At 34.5% G+C, this 20,785-nt stretch overlaps 3 protein-coding genes and 1 long non-coding RNA gene across 7 annotated transcripts; all 4 read left to right on the forward strand.

The window, feature by feature from the left end:
• The first annotated feature begins 543 nt into the window (after positions 1-543).
• Positions 544-4,892, forward strand: LOC120270410 (probable leucine-rich repeat receptor-like protein kinase At1g35710). 2 transcript variants are annotated; one of them, XM_039277418.1, is made up of 4 exons: positions 544-3,374; positions 3,474-3,714; positions 3,881-4,277; positions 4,641-4,892. In XM_039277418.1, exons 1-3 carry the CDS (start codon positions 579-581, stop codon positions 4,264-4,266), a joined length of 3,423 nt encoding a protein of 1,140 aa, XP_039133352.1. In that variant the 5' UTR covers positions 544-578; the 3' UTR covers positions 4,267-4,277; positions 4,641-4,892. The 2 variants fall into 2 exon arrangements, with proteins under 2 accessions (XP_039133352.1, XP_039133344.1); XM_039277410.1 differs by having other exon boundaries at positions 544-3,714.
• Positions 4,893-6,188: 1,296 nt separating this feature from the next.
• LOC120270676 lies at positions 6,189-14,063 on the forward strand. 3 transcript variants are annotated; one of them, XR_005539668.1, is made up of 8 exons: positions 6,189-6,491; positions 8,721-8,806; positions 9,462-10,383; positions 10,466-10,640; positions 11,141-11,188; positions 11,819-11,988; positions 12,754-12,811; positions 13,820-14,063. It is a non-coding gene; the product is annotated as an uncharacterized LOC120270676 (long non-coding RNA). The 3 variants fall into 3 exon arrangements; XR_005539669.1 differs by having other exon boundaries at positions 9,462-9,628; positions 10,245-10,383; positions 10,466-11,188; XR_005539665.1 differs by having other exon boundaries at positions 10,466-11,188.
• Positions 14,064-16,219: 2,156 nt separating this feature from the next.
• On the forward strand, positions 16,220-17,005 carry LOC120275155 (MDIS1-interacting receptor like kinase 2-like). Its single transcript, XM_039281663.1, has one exon. The coding sequence runs from the start codon at positions 16,220-16,222 to the stop codon at positions 17,003-17,005; it is 786 nt and encodes a 261-aa protein (XP_039137597.1).
• A 1,346-nt stretch (positions 17,006-18,351) lies between these two features.
• Positions 18,352-20,543, forward strand: LOC120275164 (MDIS1-interacting receptor like kinase 2-like). The gene is made up of 2 exons (XM_039281672.1): positions 18,352-19,992; positions 20,152-20,543. The coding sequence occupies exons 1-2, from the start codon at positions 18,636-18,638 to the stop codon at positions 20,541-20,543; spliced, it is 1,749 nt and encodes a 582-aa protein (XP_039137606.1). The 5' UTR covers positions 18,352-18,635.
• Positions 20,544-20,785: the final 242 nt, after the last annotated feature.

The following is a 20,785-nucleotide window of genomic DNA, read 5'->3' on the forward strand; positions in this document are numbered from 1 at the left end:
AAAGCAAATGTACATTGAGCAAGATCTTTGTTGGGGAGAGATCTCGATCCCATACCTCCCCCTTACACTTTGATGTCATACCATTGGGCTATCCAATGGTTGACCTTATCGACCTTTTTGCTTCTGAATTTTCCACATTGTTTTTGGTTTGAATAGAATAATAAAGACCAAGTCTCATTTGACAAGCATAGAATTTAAAAGGAAAACCAACTCTGAGACATATCACACACCTAATTGGGACAACAGTTTCTTAGATGTGCATTCATGTTGGCTATAAATGGATGCTTGAATCTTGCTTTAATTCTGTTAAAACTTCCAACATTGAGAGTTAGACAACTTGGCTGCAGAAACCACAAATTATATCACAAATATATTACATCAATCCTCATCACAGTTAATTTGTGGAAAAGTATTTTGTAATCAAGACTGGTGGTTAGCTCTTAATGTGGTTGATATTAATTATTTTGTGAATTGTCTTTCATTCTGTGATACTATAAAAAGGTGCTCAAGGCTCTCCTAACAAAACCACAAGAACATGTTTAGAGGCTTTCTACGAATATTATATATATAGTTTCAACATGAAATCATTGCTTCCCTCAAAGTTCACCACCTTCCCAACATTGATGATGATGATGATGATGATGAAGGTGCTTTCACTGTTGGTACTGCTCTTCTCCAATCTCTGTTTCCCTGTTTTCAACATGGCTACAGCTTCAAATATTGAATCTCAAGGGAGGGCTCTTCTTCAGTGGAAGGAGACCCTTGAAACACAAGAACTCCTTGACACCTGGACATCAAAAACAAGTCCATGCAACTGGACTGGAATCACTTGCAGATATAATGGGCATCTCATGGAAACCATCACCAGGGTCCAACTGGAAGAGTTGGGACTAGAAGGGAAGCTGGAGACTCTCAACTTCTCAGCTCTACCATCACTCAGAGTTCTCAACCTCATTGGCAACCATATACATGGATCCATCCCTGCAAGCATTTCAGCTCTCTCCAAGCTCACCATCCTTCGTCTCACCACCAACAATCTCACAGGCGTCATCCCATCAGAGCTTGGTAATTTAACAAGACTCAACACCCTGTTGCTAGCTGAGAATCAGATAAGTGGCTCCATACCTCCTTCTTTTGGAAAGCTTTTGAACCTGAATAGGTTAGCCATCTACTTAAATTTCTTAGTTGGTTCCATCCCTCCAGAGCTTGGAAACTTGACCAAACTCAATTTCTTATACCTATGGAGAAATAACCTCATTGGTTATATTCCTTGTCCGATTGGGAATCTGGTGAATTTGAAAGGGTTTGATATATCTGACAACCACATAACCGGTCCTATCCCACATGGCATTGCAAACCTGACCAAACTTGAAACCTTTTACCTATTTAATAATAACATAAATGGCTCTATTCCTAATGAAATTGGGAATTTAGTGAATTTGAGAGATTTCTCCATATTTAAAAACCAAATAACTGGTTCCATCCCACATAGCATTGGAACCTTGACCAAGCTTGAAACTTTTTATCTATATGACAATAACATAAATGGTTCAATTCCTTGTGAGATCGGGAATCTAGTGAGTTTGAGAGATTATGATACATCTAGCAATCAGATAACTGGTCCCATCCCACATAGCATTGGAACCTTGACCAAGCTTGAATTTTTTTACCTATATAACAATCGCATAAATGGCTCCATTCCTTATGAGATAGGGAATCTAGTGAATTTGAGAGAGTTTGATACATATGGCAATCAGATAACCGGTCCCATCCCACATAGCATTGGAACCTTGACCAAGCTTGAAGTTTTTTACTTATATAACAATAGCATAAATGGCTCCATTCCTAATGAGATTGGGAATCTAGTGAACTTGAGAGATTTTGAAATATCTCATAACCAAATAACTGGTCTCATTCCTCCTTCTCTTGGAAGTTTGAAAAGTCTTACATATTTATATTTAAACAACAATCATCTCTCAGGCATATTGCCTAATAAAATGGCCAATCTTACAAATTTAATTGATCTTGCATTGTTCAACAATAATCTCTTTGGTAATCTACCACCAGATTTGGCCAAAGGCGGTTTGCTTCAGTATCTTGGTTTGGGCCAAAATAATTTCCAAGGACCCATTCCGATAAGTTTGAAAAATTCAACAAAATTAGTTAGGGTCCGACTTGATGGAAACCACTTTACCGGAGATGTCTCTCAAAGCTTTGGTGCTCATCCACATTTGGATTATATTGATCTAAGCTTTAACAAATTGTCCGGCAATTTATCACCATCTTGGGGAGCATGCCCTAACTTGACAAGCCTTAAAATATCAAGCAATAGAATCAGCGGACAAATACCATGGGAAATCATTCATTTACCCAAGCTGCAGTTACTCGACATCTCTTCCAATAATTTGGTGGGAAAGATTCCAAGGGAGTTTGATAAATTATCTTACATATTTTACTTGAACATGAGCAACAATCATCTCACAGGAACAATACCACCAGAATTGGGGGATCTATCTTTATTAGAAATTCTAGATCTGTCAAGCAACAATCTAAGAGGAGAAATACCAATACGGTTGGAGGATTGCATTAAATTGAACTCACTCATGTTGAGTCATAATCAACTTAGTGGAGTGATCCCTTTTCAACTTGGGAATTTGAACTTGCATGACATTCTAGACTTGAGCCACAATTTATTCATAGGAGAAATGCCACAACAATTAAGCAAGTTAATGGAGTTGCGAGAGTTGAACTTATCACACAATAAATTGGTTGGTCCAATTCCGTCTTCTTTTCAATCAATGACAAGCTTAATATCATTGGATTTATCTTATAATTATCTGGAAGGTCTGGTTCCAGAGAGCCATTTCTTTCAAGCAGCTCCCCTTCAGTGGTTTATCCACAATAAAGGTTTATGTGGCCAAGTGCATGGTTTACCTCCATGTCATCAATCTTGGTTAGCAAGTAAAGGTGATGAAGAGAAACAACATAAAATTATTATCTTAATTGTTCCTTTGGTATGTGGCATTTTACTTATCTTATTTTTGATAATTGGAATATGCGCATTGTTTTATTGTAAGAAAAAAAGATCCATTGTGAATGACACAAGTGAAGAATTTGATGGACATTTCTTCTCCATTTGGAGAGTTAGTCATGGCAAGGAAGCATATAAAGAGATCATTAGAGCAACAGAAAATTTTGATGAAAAGTATCAGATTGGTACCGGAGCTTGTAGTATAGTCTATAAAGCCACACTATCATCAGGGTTGACACTTGCTATCAAGAAAATTCAAGAAGAAAAAGAAGAAGTCCAAATGAATGAGGAAGCTTTCCGAAATGAAATACAAGCATTAATTGAAATCCGGCATCGGAATATTGTGAGGTTTTATGGTTTTTGCTCTACAAATAAATTCAACTTTCTTGCATATGAGTATATGGAGAGAGGAAGCCTGGGCACTAATCTAAGATCTGAACAGGGAGCAATGGAGTTGGATTGGATCAAGAGAGTCAGCATTGTACGAGACATTGCTCAAGCTTTATCTTACTTGCATCATGATTGTAATCCATCTATTGTTCATCGAGATATAACGAGCAACAACATTCTTTTGGATGAAGAGTACAAGGCTTGTGTTGCGGACTTTGGTATTTCTCGATTGTTAAAACCTAATTCTTCACATTGGAGTTTGCTTGCAGGCACATATGGGTACATGGCACCAGGTATGTATGCATCGCTTAATCAATGTTATTGCTTTTTCTATTCAAACTCTCTCATAATTAGTCCAATTGATTACCCAAGTGACTTACTAGATTTATTAACCTTGTACATGAACAAATGATGGAGTGAACTAAACTATTACTATTTTTACTTGATTTGTATTTGCAGAGCTTGCCTATGTAATGAGAGTCACCGAAAAATGTGATGTATATAGTTTTGGAGTTGTAGCTTTTGAAATCATACATGGAACACATCCTGGGGATCTCCTAAGCAATTTATCATTGAGTATGCTAGTGAAAGATATGCTAGATTCACGTCTTCCCCTTCATATTACTGATCAAGTGACCACAAACCAAGTGCTTTTGGTGATTTTGATAGCAATGCAGTGTATCAACATTGTTCCAGAGGCTCGCCCTACAATGCAACAAGTATCTCAAAGGTTGTCTTCTCCAAAGTCTTTGCTGGCATGTGACAACTATTCTTTTCAAGCACTTACACTTGGTCACCTCATAAACATTGTACAAGTGCATATTGATGATCGAGCCCAAGAATAATGGGAACTTAGGTACAATTAAGTCTCATCCTGCTAAGTTTCTTTAATTAGATGCGCATCCCTGCTTAGTATCCAATATGACTAGCACTGTGCATTTATATTTCTTGTGAGATTGAAATTTTATTATAGTTGCAAATATTTCAGTATTTGGTTGAACTTTAGCCATGCTTAACACTTAAAGAAAAAAAAGGTGCTTATATTTTAATCAACCTTTTGCGTTCGTCATGAGTGAAAAATTTCTCATGAAAATTACATGAGTCAAAATAAATCTTAGCTTGAATAACATTATGTAGACCTACATTCCCAATATAAATTTGCTTGTCTAACTGTATAATAAGATGAGAACTAATATTATATATTCTTGGTTTAATGCAGCTCATATTACTAAGCGTCCCAAACATGGATGTTGAATCTCTGTGCTTCACCTTACCAATGAAAGGCACAATCCTAGTTACTCAAGAGAGCTAGGGTGATCTAATCTTGAGTTTTCAAAGCAGTCCACTTTTGTGTTTGTTTGTCTTGGTCCTCCTTATCTTTAACTCTGAAGAAGTATGTTGTTTCTTAAAGTTTAACTTTTCATTGGACATATTTTCTATCAAAGGTAACCTTCTTACGAATAATGCAAACCCTTACATGCTTAGCACGTTTTGCATTCATATTTTCCTTTGCATTTATATTTCCACTCAATGTACAAAGTGCCGGGAAATGTCAAGATTGTGGTTAACTATGCTGGCTAATTTAACTCTGAAACAATGCAAAGTTCATAATAAGAACTGCTGCCTTGAATTAACATTTTGAAAATAAAAATATTTATTTGGGAAATAGACTTAACCCTATTCAAATTTCCCAAATGATTCCTTTTTTATTTTTATTTTATTTTCTTTTCAGGAAATTAAAAGAAACTTGTTTAGATTTCTTTAAACTATTTATTCAAATATATATATAAAAAAAAAACTTGTTCAAACTAATGGCTAATGTTTCAGTGCTAGCTTTTATTTTGAACTATCACTATCTTGATTATGCACATTCCCCTTTCAATGTAAACAAAGCTTGCTACTCTAATTATGTAAAAAAATATATGTGCTCTTCACTCATAACAGAGTAGAAGATTTCTTCTTGTTCTGTAAAACCAGTAAAGTATATTCATCCCCAATTACTTCAAACTTGGCCAAATACTGTCACAGATATTTTAGAAAAATTGAAGTTCTAAATAGTTATGTCTGATCTTATTAATTGCTAGGAAGCTACCTATCTTGCTTGATGATGACACTAGCCATGACAAGCGTATACTTTCACTTATATACATATACTCTCAATTTTAGCGCGACTTTCAACTACATAAACAATGACAGGAAGAAGGGTCAAGTAATTTCTCTGAGGGTAACAATAACATCTCTTGCTCCCTCCCTAATGAGATCAAAAACCTTGAGCATCTGAACTACATTCATCATACAAGCAATAGTATAAAAAGTTCAATTCATTGTAGCCTAGGTAACTTAAGCATGCTATAGTGTGTAGCTAATGAGATTTCAGCAATGGGATTTCTGGACACATTGCTAATAATGAGATAGGATATCTTGTAATGTAATCTTAGTACAATCCATGTATCTTGATGAGAATCAAATTACAGTGTACATACCTCATGGCATTGGAAATTTGAAATCTCCCAAAGATTCGCACTTATTGAGCAATCCATTGTCGGTTTGGTTCTGCATCGAACGGGAACCTTTGCAAGTTTAATTTCTCCACAGTTAACCAATTATAGTCTTTCTGGTAACTTACCACAGCAGATTGCTTGAATATCTTGTATTAGCTATTGCATGATGATTCCCAGATTAGTTCTCATTCCAACAAGTTTGAAGTACTGTACATTGATATTAAGCTTTAATAGAATATATATATATATATATATATATCTGGCATCTTATTTTCATCTTCAGCAGAATGTCTTGAATGTCTTGCATTTGAAGTGCCTTGTTTGATGATCAGAGTGTTTAGCATCATTTATTATACTCCATCTGTGGACCCCACCATGCCACACTACACCACACTGGCTCATCAGAACATTGGGCCATCAAAAAGGGTTTTGCATTCCAATATCCACCCTCCTTAGTGCTGCTCTAGTTGGTGAGACAGTGAAAGGCTGACACTTCTTCAATTGTATACCATGGAGCTAAGAGCGGCTTCAAGGCTTGTTGTCTTGGCTGTATTTGCTACATCGGCCATGTAAGTCTTTTGTTTGGTGAATTTTTCTTGTTCCTGCAGTTTTGGTTGCCAAGTTTGTGGGTATTGTGATATGATGCTAGCTAGTTGTTTATTAGCCCAGTTTGTTAGTTCTTCTTTGCTAGGTATGTTGGTTTGTATTGATAGCATGTGTTTTATTTGTCTAGTTGCCTAATTGTGCTTAGTTTTTTGGTTATGCCCACAAGGTGTTTGCTGAAATGCCATTGCCCTTGAAACTTGTTTTATGCTAATTGTACGACTAAGTGATCTTGTGGTTGGATGAGTAGTTTGAAACTTTGCATGTGTGGTTTGAAGCTTAGCATGTGTGCTTATATTAAGTGATTTGTTGATTTTCCTTGTGGTGGTTTTAAATCCTCGGAGTAGTAGGTGTACTACAAAGGGTCCATTGTTTGAATCCTTAATTTTTTGTAAATTGGTTTTGTATGAAAATCTTGATTTCTTGTTGGTTATATTTTTGTTGTTGCTTCCTTTGATTGGGTTCTTTAGTATTGTTTTGCTTAGTTATGCATTGTTAAAATCACCCTTATTATAGCTTGCCAAGTTTAGTTGTTTATAAACTTTTAAGCATTAGATACATCTACCTATATGCATATATATGTATGCATGTATTTCTTCCTTTTCATGACATATGGTTTTGCCTTGTAATTATTAGTTATTTTTTCTTGAGTAAGCTTTTGCTATAGAATCTTCTCTCTAGACTCATGTTTATTGTTAATGATTTTCTTAATGTATATAGGTTGTGTTTCAATTTAGTGTATTGCTTAAATGCCTTAAGAAAACCTTGTCTTGATGCTCAGTTGTAATCTAGTGTTTGAAGTTATATTTGAAGCATTGCGTGAATTGATCCTTGTAGTATTGGGTTCTCTTTGATCTACATGGCTATAGGTAGTATTTTGGGGTTCCTTTATCATTTGAAAAAATTCGATGTCTAGTGCTAGTTGGAGTAGAATGTGAATCATTTTGTTTTGGCATGGTTTTGGTCCAAGTTTTGGTTTGTGATAATTTAGTGTTTTGGGCAATTAGAATTGGATTATGCTATTTGTAGGGCATTTCAAGAAGGGTTGATTTGGCTTTTGGGTAAGTTAGAGTGGGAGCTACTTGCAAGGTTGTAATCCACATATAGTGATTTAACTATTTTTTTACATATAAAATTTCAGCTATGTGTATATTTATTTATTCACTTGTGTATCATTCATGGTTTACTTGAACATAATTGATTCAATGCTTTGACAAGTGAAATTGTGTGAACCTTTGGGTTTAATATGTTCATTTTTCATGAGAACCTAGAAAACTTTACTTTTTGAGTTGCTTGATATCATTAATTTTAGAATGAGAATCTTGCAAAGTATTTCGATGCTTCTTTGCATCTAGTAAGTAAATCCTCCTACATTGATATGTTATTTTAAACTTAAAAATTCAGTTATTTATGTATTATTTATGCATTGTTTTATTTTGAGACAATTGGCTTAGTTTTCTAAAAATAAAAAATAAAAAAAAAACTTTGTTCCATGAAAACATGGGACCATGCAATTTGTTTAAGTAAATGCTAAGTTATAGTATCTTTGCTCAAATGAGAGCCTTGGAAGTCTTTGATATTATAAATTATATTATAGTATTCTATTTTGTTTGATAACTTACAAATATTTTTGTTAGTAAGTATTGACATTTAGTACTTGAACATACTGGCCTTTTTGAAACTACAATTCAAATTTATTATGTTACAAATAGTTTTGGTCTCCAAATAAGCCATGCACTATCCTAGTCAATGGTGGTCAACATTGACCATGTCGACATGAACTCCATGATTTGAGACAATAGTTTTGTGCTAGGCCGTTGATGAAGCAACAACGGCATTTGACTGGGCAATTGAGGTAAAAAATAAATGGATTATGTTATTTTTAACTTGGGTCACTGAGTGAAAACAAATGAACTCCCATATTTTAACTCTGATGCCCCCAAGGTAAAACAAATGGCCATAGTAAATTTGGGAGACACCTGCTTTTGGAATACTGTTATGTTCTAAAGCTGTATTTCTATTAAATTATTCTAGTTTTAAGACTTGGATTTTGATGAGTACTGTACTCCAATATACAATGTTTATATTGTCATTCATGATGTATTTTTTTAGTGGATTACTTACGGATCTTTTTAAGCCCATCATGTTGTTGAGCTTTGTATTCTAAAATTAAGTATGATGGTTCCTGCCCGAAGGAATTTAACCAAAGGTGCTAGTTTGTGGATGGCCTTGAGCTGTGACAAGCTGTGAATGGAGGACAAAAACGTTGACTAAACTAAAGGTACTTCAAGCTGTTCCTTAGCCCTTTGTTTGTGGTCGGCGAAAATGATGAATATATACAGGAATTAAAAAAACTTAAAGCTCTATGAGAATGGGACTTGAAATAGTTTGATTCTGGTTTCACAACCACCATTTGGTTAATATTTCTGAATTCTTAGGTTTCTACATTTTCCTTTTTGTTATTTTTGGTGTCAAATTCCTGCATAATATGATTTTCAGGGCCCAAGGCTTTGTGTTGAATACTTCACAATCAAGGATTGTTGTTCATCTTGAAAAATATGGGATAACATTCAAAGTCTAACACTCAAAACTTCTCTCTTCTATTTGCAAATAGATTAGAATATTAGCATCCATGATCAATTTCTATTGGTTGATATGGATGATAATAAGTTAAATTTAAGTTGGCAGCATTTTACTGAAAAACAATCATGGAAGTAGCCGTAACAATTTGTTCTTTTCTTTATCCTCATTTGATTTGGCTATAGACAGATTCATTTGAATTGGCTGAGAGTAATACTCCACTATGAATCCTAAAGAAAGGAAATTTCAGTTACTGAATAAGATCAAGTGCTTAATAACTTTCAGATTAATAAAAACTAACCATGTTCTAATAGTTTGATCATATTCATTGTTTATTTTATTTTATTATGTCTTAGGTTAGGTTGCTTCATACCTTCACAACATGACACAAGAAATCCTGGACAAGAGAATGAACATTTGGGAATAGTATTGTCTTCGACATTGTTTTACTGTACCTGAGGGCTTTGTGCTGCGAAAAGCTGTTGGTTTTCCACATAAAAGGAGCTAATTTGTGCAGACAATGGTACTTTCTATCTTGCCTGGTTTTTGTTTTCTGTTTTCTGCAGTTGCATCTATTCCTGCCATGAACTATAGGATGTGATGCCTTTTATGATGCTACTTCTTCAATTGGATTTTTTCATGGTTAGGAGACTTCCAACATGTCATTCTTGCTTGAATTAACTCTAACCTGCTATCTCTAAAATTTTTTATTTAACAATTACAAGGATTCAAAAAGTCTTTTTTTTTTTTTCATTAAAGTGGTAAACCAAAAATTTCTGAAAATTTCTTTTCTCAGCTATTAGTTTCTCTGCAATTGGGAAAAGGTAGCAGCACCTTTTCTAGCCACCTTTTCCCATTTCTATCTTGTTTTGCAATTGAGAGAGACGGAATTTTTCAAGATCGTTCAAATGGTTCAACAAAAAACTTACATTCTAACAGCTATTTTTGTTACATATTGCTATCCATCAAGAGTTGTCTATTGAGAATTTATAACTTCAAAAAGGACGTTATGAAGCAGAACTTGATTCTCACTTGAGCTCATTAAGGGAGAGGCTTGCTGCAGTATATATCTGTCATTCGTTCCTCTTTCTTTGGTTTACTTAACTCTGATTCTCTAGAGACAATTACAAATTTTCTAGGTTGGGAAGGAATCTTCAGAGCTTCATAGAGAGATCCAAGCTCTGGAAAAGCATGCCTCCTGTAACAACAGTTATGACGCATCCATTGTTGACACACTGTGGTTGTATGAGCAGAACTCGATGCATGAGTTGTTTCAAGGTTTAATTGCACTTTTAAACACCTGGTATATATTGTTGGATGATGCTTATTTGCACTTTTGTTTTGTGTTTCTGTTTTACAGTTTTCATCAAAGCATGTCAATGTCTTCAAGATAATGTTGAAACCATTCTTTCATTTGAAGAATCAACGAGCGATTCAATCCTGCTCATGATTTTCTGCGTCATTCCAAATTCAAATGTAACAATTTCACTACTAAGAGATCTGCCACCAAGGCATTTTAACTATGGAAGATTAGTGTATGTACTTCTACCGAAGATGGAATTCTTTCTTTTCTACTTTAGCCTTTGATAATCTTAGGGACCTTGACTTTTAATAACCTAATAACCTATCTCAATTATTTCATCTTCATTTCTTCTTTCATCCAGTTCAAGTCTGATAAAGAGGAACCTCAAAATCTTTTGGTTCAAAAGTTATATGCAAACTAATCATAATTCCTTTTCATGCACATTAGTTACCGACAAAATTAGTAGTTACTTAAGCCACCTAAATAATAGTTTTTAAGTCAAACTATTGTCATTTTTTACATTGCGCAAGCCCTCTTGTTTGGGGATAACCATGGTAATAAGTAATTTCATATATTGGATGCTGCTGTCACCTATAAATTATATCTGATCTGACTTGCCATCTATACTTATTTTCAGCTCTTTCTGCAAGCCTTGATGATATTCTACGAATACTAACTGTCTTGAAGAAACACATAGTAGTTAACTTTTGTAAATCTATGCTTTATTTGAAGGATGGGTGCTGCTTGAAAGCAAGTCTTGACTCACCAAGATGACAAGTGGTGTGTATCAGTACTGTTAAAATTTCTTCACTTGTGATTGTCATATCATTACATAGCTACAAGTAGTTTATTGATGTATTTATTAGTGATTGCTTAAAACAATGTGGAGGTTACCAAACTATCAATTAAGCTGAACACGTTGGCTGCAATTACATATAGTCTTTATTACCATGTCATAACCGGTAGAGGCTATTCATAAGCTTATGTTACCATTTATCGAGTTTGATTGGACAACTGATTAGTTCATAGACTTTAATCAAATTTTGTTTATTTTTATACATACATATATGTGATTGATTTGTTGTAATATGTATAATATTATGCATATAAAATTTTTGTTAGTAAAATTTACTCTTCAGATAGCTCATGGTCAAGACTAAGCATCCTCATAAGACTCTTGCTGATCATTTAAACGCACCTTATTTGAAATAATAAAAATAATGTTTTTGACTCCATTTTATATCTCAATTATATGTGAATCGTTTCCACACACTACTAATGTAGTACTATAATTGTGGGCCCCACATTTTTTTATTATTTAATTTATTTATTTTGCATGCATGGCGGTTACGGAAAAGGAAAAGAAAACCCCTTCTTATTATTATTTTTTTTATCTTTATATTTTATTAGGTTTTCAAATCCTAGCCGCCACCTCTTTGTTTCTTCCGATATAGTCTCTCGTTTGGACCAAGAAAGAGGGAGAGATCTTACCTCTTTTCTTTTCTCTTTTTCTTTTTGGTGTGTGATGCCGGCGGCGAGGACGGAGATAGGCCTCTTCGTCAAGGTTGTATTGTTGTGAGGTAAGCGTTCTCTTCCTAGATCTAGGGTTAAGTGGTGGAATTCTTTTTATCTCCTAGATATTGTCGTGGTATTATTTAATGTTTTTATTTAGGGGTTATATTATGTGTTTAGTGGTTTGGTTATCTCAAGATTAAACCGGTGATTATTAATTAGGATGTTACACAATACACAGTGAAATGTCTATTGATTTGCTAGTTGTTTTTACTTTCATTCATGCACAAGTTATTTATGTTTAAAAAATAAAATCAAATTTTCTAAGTTCTATTTTCTTTTAAATTTTCATTTGATTGTGGACTTGAGTGTATTGTGTTGGCATCCACCACACAGACATTATATATATATGTATATTTATATATTAAGTTGATAGGTTAGAATGTTTTCATGTGTTCAGTGTAAAGTTATATTATTTATATATTGATAAAATATGTTGCTTTTAATTAAAATGATGCATAGTTTTGTAAATAGAAAGTTCTATCGAATTTTGATGGATGGAATCAAAATGGTTTAGGTTCTGCAGTCCACTTATATATATATATATATATATATTATGATGGATTAATTGTTTTAAGTACTATATTTGCTTAAGTTTTATAAGGAATAGTGAAGGTTCTGTATATAAGTTGTTAAAATATATGTATATATTGGATTGTTGGATGTTTTAAGTATTATCATAGTTAGTGTAGGAATTTGATCCACTGTATATCCCTGTGTATTTTTAACATGTTTAGCGTCTTAATACCTTTGGGATGTGCTCTCAATTATAGGATATTCTGCGGAAACCTGATTTTGGGATGCTTGTAGTTTTTGGTGTTAGCTAGCCAGGTAAGTAAACCACATATAAATACCCATATATATATACATTTTGACTCTTGATAAATTTTCATTCCATTGAGTTAGTTTTATTTAATATTTATTTAATTTCTGATAGTTTGTATTTTTATTAGTTATTTAATTATTTAGTTTTTGATTTCTGGTTATTTAATAGTTTTTGTGTTGGTTATTTATATGGTTTATTCAATAATTATTAAAGTTTAATTATGTATAGTTTAGGAGCATGTGATCATTATAAAATTTTCATTTCAATTAAATTTTTAGCAAGTTTCCTGATGTGATATTTTCATCCATTATTTAAAAGGTTTCATATAGGAAACTAAGGATTCATGATGTATTTATTTTGAATTATTTTATTTGTTTAATTCATGAATATTTGCATTTACTTGAAGTGCTGATTTTTGTTTTAATGCTATTTCCAGATTTTAGTAAATTGTTAAATTGTGTGGAATATTCTGTTAATTGATATAATTGGATTAATTTTTGTTAGAAAACGGGATCACTAAATTTTCATATTATTGCGTTGACGATGATTGTGGACTCGACATATTTTGTTATAAAAACTCATAGTCCCCAATTAACTGTGCAATAACCATGTCACTGGGGGTTAAACACTGACCGTGTCGACACGTATTTCTGACATAGAAACTATAGTTTCGCACCGTTCCGTCAGTGAAGAATAACGGCTTTTGATATTCTGGCTCGGGTAACCAGGGTAAACCTATGAGTTCTGAAATCTGACTCGGGTCACTGAGTTTAAATAAATGAGTTCTGATGTTTTGTTTTGGTACTAGTTGTTTGGGGGACTTATATGCTCGTTACTTGGTAAGTTAAATTTGTTTTGAATTATTGCTGGTTTATGGGTTTCTTTTGATATTATTCCGTTATGTTACATTTTGTATACTTTTAGAAACTATTGAACATTTTTGTGATCCCGATATTTTTAGTGGTTGCTTACTGGGCTTCCAAGCTCATTAAGTTGTTCTCTTTATCTTTCAGATCAGGAGTAGGGTTGGGTGGTGGACAGCTTAGCGGGGTCATTGAGCAAGTTGCCTTCTAGATCTTTATCAAGTTAATAAACTTTCTTTGTTGTGAACTTAGAACTTCTGTCTTATGTTTAATATCTTGTGAGACACTTTTATTTGCTTTCGTCATATTTCGGGTATTGTGCCTCTATGTTGTTTTTGATAGTTAATGTCTTTGTTAAAGGTTGTTTGATTTAGTGTGAGACAGGTTTTGAGACCTTCTGTGCCTACTTGGTCACGACCATGTAGGTATGGGGCCGTTTGTCAATGCTCCAGGTTCGGGGCATGACAATAATATTTTCTCATATTTGGTTTATTTAATTATTTGAATCATATCTTGTGTTTGTGTGGTGAATATAAATTATCATTATCATTGAAATGTTCAATGTTGACGTTGACTGCGTAGATCACTCTCATGAACGACCTTGACTATCCACATCTACCCTCTCATTCACAGTACTTAACTGTTATATCATTGGACCATTGATGCAAGAGACTCTTTCTATGCACTCAGTTTTTTCTCATTCGTTGGATTTACAAGCAATATGATGACGGAATGAATGATGCAATATAAGATGAGATGTTAAAATTTTATTCATGCTATTTTGCTACATGTCTATCTTGCATGCTTTGTATATCCTTACCCCTTGTTTGGCAATTTATATTATCTTCATTTGAAGTCGGCACTCATTTTGATTTTATATATTGTTCACACTACTTGAAATTTGCTTCATCTCAGATTATGAAAATTAGGACGAATTAACCAGAGTGAATGTCTTCCATGTCTAGAGACTTGTTACAAATATTTACAAGTTCAAGCATGGAATCACTGAATATTGTATTGGGGGAGGAAACTCAAAAAATTTGAGGTACATGCAATTCATCCTAGTAATTCCAACATTGACTAGTAGTATGATTCAAAATGCGTGTTTGCAAATTATAGACTACAATTTTTGTCCTGATCAGTGTGTTTGAATGTTTCAATGCTTACCATTTCAAGTTGGCTATAAAAATGATAAGGTTGGTGAATAATACTAAATATGCTTCCATCTTCTCCACTAAAACTGAAATCTCACTGTCTCTGAAAACAAACATTGAGAGGGAGACATTCTTGAAGAAATCAAGACATGCAGGCATTTAGCTGTTAATAATATTAATTAATGTGGTTGCTGTGCCTAGCCATTAATGTGGTTGAATGCTAACAATAATGCTCATTTTTAAGATGATACTAATTATTAAAGGGAATTATCAGTGTTGTTAACAATGTGGATGTTTATTAGAGTAGTATCATATATATATGCAAGCTTAGAAGATTTTTAGGAATCAAACCGAACTAGTAAATTTCTTTGCCATACAACTCCGGATGAGAAGAAAATGATATCTTCCCATATGGGATACAATGTATATGTAATGAATAGTACTACTACAATATTTCAATAGTATTTTCACGGTACTTCATAATGGCAATTTATATATTTGATTTTTTGTCTGTTATTCACTATTCAAATAATATTCCACTGCACTAAACAATGGTCGTTCGAAGTGTTTTTTTATTACATATAATTGTTTTGATTGACTATTAAATTTGCAAGAGCATATTTAAATTATATAGAAATTTTAAACTACTATAATTGAAGTTTGAAAATTATAATACTTTGAGATAAATATAATTTTAATAATTACTTGAGGTATATATTTTTATTAAGTATTTGTGTATTTTAGAAACTCATAATTTTTTTGTTGGATGAAGTGGATAAACCATAGTTTATTAAAAAAAAATGGAAATAAAAAGACGAAACTCACATATTTTAAAAACGGTATTATATTGGGACAATATATATGTAGCTAGCTAGGATGAAATAACTTAACTGTAATTTAATTTAGGGCACTTATCATTGTAATTTGATTAAGTTGTCTAATTGTTTTCGATAGATATACTGCCAATAAAGAATATTAATGAAGAACAGGAGATGCATTTTTTGCTTCTGAATTTTCCACATTGCTTTTGGTTTGAGTAGAATAATCAAGGCCTAGTCTCATTTGATTATTCCTCCATGATATCGATTAATGAGAGTGACACATTATGCATGGCAGAAACCACAAATACCACAAATGTTACCTCAAGCTTCATCATAGTTTGTGGAAAAGTATTTTGTAATCAAGACTCGTAGTCAGCTGGTAACAACAATGTGATTGCCATGCCTGGCTATCACTGTGACTGAATGCTAACAATAATGCTTATTATTAAGATGATACTAATTATTTTGTGAATTATCTTTCATTCTGTGATACTATAAAAAGGTGCTCAAGGCTCTCCTAACAAAATCACAAAGACATGTCTAGAGGCTTTCTAGGAATAATATATAGTTTCAACATGAAATCACTGCTTCCCTCAAAGTTCACCACCTTCCCAACATTGATGATGATGATGATGGTGCTTTCACTGTTGGTACTGCTTTTCTCCAATCTCTGTTCCCCTGTTTTCAACATGACAGCAGCTTCAAAGATTGAATCCCAAGGGAGAGCTCTTCTTCAATGGAAGGCCACCCTTGAAACACAAGAACTTCTTAACACCTGGACGCCAAAGACCAGTCCATGCAACTGGACTGGAATCACCTGCAGATATAATGGCCGTCACATGGCAACCATCACCAGGGTCCAACTGGGAGGGTTGGGACTGGAAGGGAAGCTGGTGACTCTCAACTTCTCAGCTCTGCCATCACTCAGAGTTCTCCAACTCAATGACAACCATCTACATGGATCCATTCCTGCAGGCATTTCAGCTCTCTCCAAGCTCAACATCCTTTATCTCTCTGCCAACAATCTCACAGGCGTCATCCCATTAGAGCTTGGTAATTTGGCAAGGCTCTACACCATGTGGCTCCACAAAAATCAGATAAGTGGCTCTATACCTCCTTCTTTTGGAAAGCTTCTGAAACTGAATTCCTTAGCCATCTCCGAAAATTTCTTAGTGGGTTCCATTCCTCTAGGTCTTGGAAACTTGACCAAACTCAATTCTTTATACTTATGGAGAAATGGCCTCACAGGCTCCATTCCTAGAGAGATTGGGAATCTAGTGAACTTGAGAGACCTTGAAATATCTGACAACCAAATAATCGGTCCCATCCCACATAGCATTGGAAACCCCGACCAAGCTTGAAACTTTTTACCCGCATGACAATAGCATAAATGGCTCCATTCCTTGTGAGATTGGGAATCTAGTGAACTTGAGAGACCTTGAAATATCTGACAACCAAATAACTGGTCCCATCCCACATAGCATTGGAAACCCCGACCAAGCTTAAAACTTTTTACCCAGTATAACAATAGCATAAATGGCTCCATTCCTTGTGAGATTGGGAATCTAGTGAACTTGAGAGACCTTTGAAATATCCGACAACCAAATAACTGGGTCCCATCCCACATAGCATTGGAAACCCCGACCAAGCTTAAAACTTTTTACCCTGCATGACAATAGCATAAATGGCTCCATTCCTTGTGAGATTGGGAATCTAGTGAACTTGAGAGACCTTGAAATATCTGACAACCAAATAACTGGTCCCATCCCACATAGCATTGGAAACCTGACCAAGCTTAAAACTTTTTACCTGTATAACAATAGCATAAATGGCTCCATTCCTTGTGAGATTGGGAATCTAGTGAACTTGAGAGACCTTGAAATATCTGACAACCAAATAACTGGTCCCATCCCACATAGCATTGGAAACCTGACCAAGCTTGAAACTTTTTACCTATATGACAATAGCATAAAGGGCTCCATTCCTTGTGAGATTGGGAATCTAGTGAACTTGAGAGACCTTGAAATATCCGACAACCAAATAAGCGGTCCCATCCCACATAGCATTGGAAACCCCGACCAAGCTTGAAACTTTTTACCTGCATGACAATAGCATAAATGGCTCCATTCCTTGTGAGATTGGGAATCTAGTGAACTTGAGAGACCTTGAAATATCTGACAACCAAATAACAGGTCCCATCCCACATAGCATTGGAAACCCCGACCAAGCTTAAAACTTTTTACCTATATGACAATAGCATAAAGGGCTCCATTCCTTGTGAGATTGGGAATCTAGTGAACTTGAGAGACCTTGAAATATCTGACAACCAAATAACTGGTCCCATCCCACATAGCATTGGAAACCTGACCAAGCTTGTAACTTTTTACCTGCATGACAATAGCATAAATGGCTCCATTCCTTGTGAGATTGGGAATCTAGTGAACTTGAGAGACTTTGAAATATCTGACAACCAAATAACTGGTCCCATCCCACATAGCATTGGAAACCTGACCAAGCTTGAAATTTTTGACCTATCTAGCAACAAAATAACTGGCATCATTCCTCCATCTCTTGGAAATTTGAAGGGTCTTACTGAATTAAAATTATTTGACAATCATCTAGTTGGTATAGTGCCTAATGAATTTGAGAACCTCACAAATTTAATTAATCTTCAATTATTCAACAACGAGTCTTTTCGGTATCCTACCACCAAATTTGGCCAAAGGAGGCTTGCTGCAAAATCTTACTTTAGGATACAATAATTTCCAAGGTCCCATTCCGATAAGTTTGAAAAATTCAACAAACCTAGTCAGGGTCCGGCTTGAAAGAAACCAATTCACTGGAGATGTCTCTGAAAGCTTTGGTGTTCATCTGCACTTGGATTATATTGATCTAAGCTTTAACAGATTGTCTGGCACTTTATCACCATCTTGGGGAGCATGCCTCAACTTGACAAGCCTTAGAATCTCAGGCAACAGAATCAGCGGAATAATGCCCTTGGAAATTGGGCTATTGCCAAAGTTGCGACGATTTGACATCTCTTCCAATAATATGGAGGGAAAGATCCCAAGAGAGTTTGGTAAATTATCTAGTATATTTGACCTAAACATGAGCAACAATCATCTCACGGGAACCATACCACCAGAATTTGGAGATCTATCTTCATTAGAAGCTCTTGATTTGTCAAGCAACAATTTGAGAGGAGAAATACCAATTTGGTTGGAGAATTGCATTAAATTGCACTCTCTCAAGTTGAGCAATAACAAACTAGGTGGAGTGATTCCTTCTCAACTTGGTAACTTGAATTTACATGAAGTTCTAGACTTGAGTGACAATTTATTCACAGGAGGAATACCACCACAACTTGGCAATTTGATGATGTTGCAAGAGTTGAATTTATCACATAACAAGTTGGTTGGTGGCATTCCATCTTCTTTTCAATTAATGATAGGCTTAACATCATTGGATTTATCTTATAATTCTCTGGAAGGTCCAGTTCCAAAGAATCATTTTTTTCAAGCAGCTCCCCTTCAGTGGTTTACCCACAATAAGGGCTTATGTGGTCAAGTGCATGGACTACCTCCATGTCCTCAATCGTCGTTAGAAAGTAGAGATAATGCAGAAAAACATCACACAATCGTTATCTTGATTGTTCTTTTAATATTCAGTATCTTATTTTTGATAATTGGAGTATTCACATTACTTTATTATAAGAGAACGAAGTCCAATACAAATGACACAAGTGAAGAATTTGATGAACACTTCTTCTCCATTTGGGGAGTCAATCATGGAAAGGAAGCATACAAAGAGATTATAAGAGCGACAAAAAATTTTGATGAGAAGTATCAAATCGGTACTGGAGCTTGTAGCATAGTCTATAAAGCAACAATATCACCAGGAGTGACACTTGCTATCAAGAAAATTCAAGAAGAAGAAGAAGCCCAAGAGAATAAGCAAGCTTTTCAAAATGAAATACAAGCATTAACTAAAATTCGGCATCGGAATATTGTGGGTTTTCATGGTTTTTGCTCTACTAATAAATTCAGTTTTCTTGCATATGAATATATGGAGAGAGGAAGCCTGTGTGCCACTCTAAGATCTGAGAAAGGAGCAATGGAGTTGGATTGGATCAAGAGAGTCAGCATTGTACAAGACATTGCTCAAGCTTTATCTTACTTACATCATGATTGTAATCCACCTATCATTCATCGAGACATAACGAGCAACAATATTCTTTTGGATGAAGAGTACAAGGCTTGTGTTGCAGACTTTGGTATTTCTCGACTATTAAAACCTAATTCATCACATTGGAGTTTGCTTGCGGGCACATATGGGTACATGGCACCAGGTATGTATGCATCTCCAAATCGATTTGATTGCTTCTTCTATTCAAATTTTGTTATAATTGACTTACCCATGTTGCTTTTTAGATTTATCAACCTTGTACATGAACAATGATGGAGTGAACTAAACTATTACTATTTTTACAATTGATTTGTATTTGCAGAGCTTGCCTATGCCATGAGAGTGACTGAAAAATGTGATGTATATAGTTTCGGAATTGTAGCACTTGAAGTGATATGTGGAACGCATCCTGGGGATCTCCTAAGCAACTTATCATTGAGTATGCTAGTGAAAGATATTCTTGATCCACGGCTTCCCCTTCCCCTTCATATAGCTGATCAAGTGACCATGAATCAAGTGCTTTTTGTGATTTTAATAGCAATGCATTGCATCAACACTGATCCACAGGCTCGCCCTACAATGCGACAAGTATCTGAAAGATTGTTTTCTCCGAAGTCTTGGCCAACATTTGACATCTTCTCTTTTCAAGCACTTACCCTTCATCACCTCATAAACATTGTGCAAACACATATTGATGATCAAGTGCTTGAATAATGAGAACTAAGGTATGATTAAGATTCTTTAATTAGATACATATCTTTGGATAATATCCAGTAGGACAAGTACTTTGCATTATATATTTCTTATTTGATTGAATTTATTGTATAGTTGCAAATATTTCAATGTCTGTTTGAACTTTTACCATGCTTATTACCAAAAAGGAAAAAAAAAATGTGCTTATATTTAATTTAATCAACCTTTTGCATTCATCTTGAGGAAAAAATTTCTCTTGGAAT

The sequence above is a fragment of the Dioscorea cayenensis genome, chromosome 2, assembly GCF_009730915.1.
Source record: "Dioscorea cayenensis subsp. rotundata cultivar TDr96_F1 chromosome 2, TDr96_F1_v2_PseudoChromosome.rev07_lg8_w22 25.fasta, whole genome shotgun sequence".
Classification (NCBI taxonomy): Eukaryota; Viridiplantae; Streptophyta; class Magnoliopsida; order Dioscoreales; family Dioscoreaceae; genus Dioscorea; species Dioscorea cayenensis.